This window comes from Sphaeroforma arctica (genome assembly GCF_001186125.1).
Source record: "Sphaeroforma arctica JP610 unplaced genomic scaffold supercont1.4914, whole genome shotgun sequence".
NCBI lineage: Eukaryota > Ichthyosporea > Ichthyophonida > Sphaeroforma > Sphaeroforma arctica.
Genome location: NW_014035644.1, coordinates 1 through 2207, shown reverse-complemented (window position 1 = coordinate 2207; position 2207 = coordinate 1). Strand labels below are relative to the sequence as shown.

At 41.4% G+C, this 2207-nt stretch overlaps 1 protein-coding gene across 1 annotated transcript; it reads left to right on the top strand.

The window, feature by feature from the left end:
- Nucleotides 1-294: 294 nt before the first annotated feature.
- Nucleotides 295-2002, top strand: SARC_14656 (hypothetical protein; the record flags this gene model as incomplete). The annotated part of the gene is made up of 3 exons (XM_014291211.1): nucleotides 295-453; nucleotides 1173-1316; nucleotides 1808-2002. Coding segments are annotated over 3 exons (498 nt in total), but the record flags the coding sequence as incomplete, so codon positions are not given.
- Nucleotides 2003-2207: the final 205 nt, after the last annotated feature.

Here is a 2207-nt window from a genome sequence, read left to right as displayed (position 1 = left end):
GCCATCATTACCATTTCCACACGTGTTTGTATCATTTACTACCATCTCCACACATGATTGTGCCATTCATTACCATCTCCACACGTGTTTGCATCATTTCTGCTCTCTCTGCACCTGTGTGTGATATTTGTTTCTTGCTCCATACATGTTGCTATCTCCACGCGCGGTTGTACCATTTATTGCTATCTCTACACGTGTTTAGTATATGTCTATGTGATGTTTGTATCATATCGGAAGAGAGGGTATTACACCGCCTCAATGTGCAACTGATGGTATTTGGCAATTACACTATAGGTGCGCAAGGAGCATCAGGAAGAAATCAACACTCTCCTGACACATCTAAACAAAGAAAAACTGAAACGCAAAGACGCTGTTGCTGTGGCGGAAACACTCATCAGTGAAAACAGAAGTCTGCGCGAAACTCACCAGCTCGAAATGTTGCGCATAACTCAGGTATATTAGTAGTCTTGCGTATGGCTCACTTGATTTATAATAATGTATGCGCACGAATAACTCAGGTATGTTAGTAGTCTTGCGTATGGCTCACTTGGTGTACTATAATGCATGAGCACGAATAACTCAGGTATATTGGTGGTCTTGCGTATGGCTCGCTTGTCGAAACAAGGGGTGTTTAGTGTATATAAGGCGCACGTGTACGAATGGAGGAACATCTAGCGATGGTATTGAAGACTGAACTTCTCTATGCATTTAAATACTTTTTATTAAAATACCATTATTAATAGTAAGTCTTTTAAATAATAGTAACTCTTTATTGAAATACTATCCAAAGTCCTACGCGTGCGTGCTTTCGATTGAGATAGCCGTGTTCGATATATCAAATGAGCAGGGAAACAATGCGAGGGTGACTGCTGTGTTCTTGCGAGGTACCTTGCAGCATTCCGTGATTGTGAGCGTCATCGTGTTGGGTTAAAATGAAACTTTAGGTCAAACACAAGGCAGGTGGAAGGGTTCGATAGAATATTCACTCGTTTCACAAATGGTTATGCAACAGACTATCGAGTTGCTTTCGATTATTAGATCGTCTTCCTCAAAGGCAAAAACTTGAAGTTGAAGTACACTCCGGGTCGAGTTGTGGGCTCGGCCAATACCCACTGTAGGATGACATGCTCATCTGTCTATTTTAGTGAACAACCTTTACCACCACTACACAGACCTACGAGGAGAAGTTTCAAACAGAGATGGACGAGAGAGTGGCGAAGCAGATGAAGTATTTGATTGAGAATCAGAAGACGGCGCACCATGAGCTAGAGTGTCTGCTCAACAGAGAGAGACGCGAGAACAGTCGCCAGGCGGAGGTGTGTACCAAATGCGGACATGTGTATCGACTTACATATTTGTAAAAGCATATTGTCATGCAATGACGAAGACAAGTATGCATACATGTGTATTTGAATATCTTGTCGGTTTTCGCTGGATAGAAAGACACAGATACACTGTCGCTGTACAAGGTGGTACTGTGCTTGTTACACTCTCGGGAGTAAATATTTCGAGCTGTGTACCTTGATTGAGTGCGTTGCTTGTTGTAATATATATACACCTTACAGGAATGTGGTATTTAAATAGGCCTTATACCTGAAAATGCGTGTGCAGGACAGGCCATACATGCCAAACACTGCATGAACAGATATATGTATGTCGAATCTATGCCAAGTATCTCGAGTACTTTACTGCTGCACTGCCGGCGATTGAGTATCTCTACTGTGTGATCACCATTACCGACCTATACAACTCTGTAACTTCACATTCTACTCTCTTGCGCATCTATCGCCCTTACCAACTTCAACAGGCGATCAGTAAACTTCAGAGCTCGAAAGTGAATGATGTCGCGGTCGCCATAAGTAACACACAGAACGATATGGAGAAAGATGCCCAAAAGCACATAGATGAGATTAAGCGTGTTTGTACAATGGAAGGTGTGTTTTACTTGGAAATAGCATACGGCGTATGTCTCAATATATGCATATACTGTGTACACGCGTGATTGATCTTGCACAAGAACTTAATTTTGTATCCTTGTGACCCTACGTGAATTCAAATGATACTTTTACAATTGCGTGCATGTTCTATCTGTGTGCAAAGATCAATAACTATATACAATTCTTTTTATCTTGTGAGCGAGATATGTATGCAGTTAAAACACATGCATGTTTAAATGATATATATTTTAGACACACACACACACACAC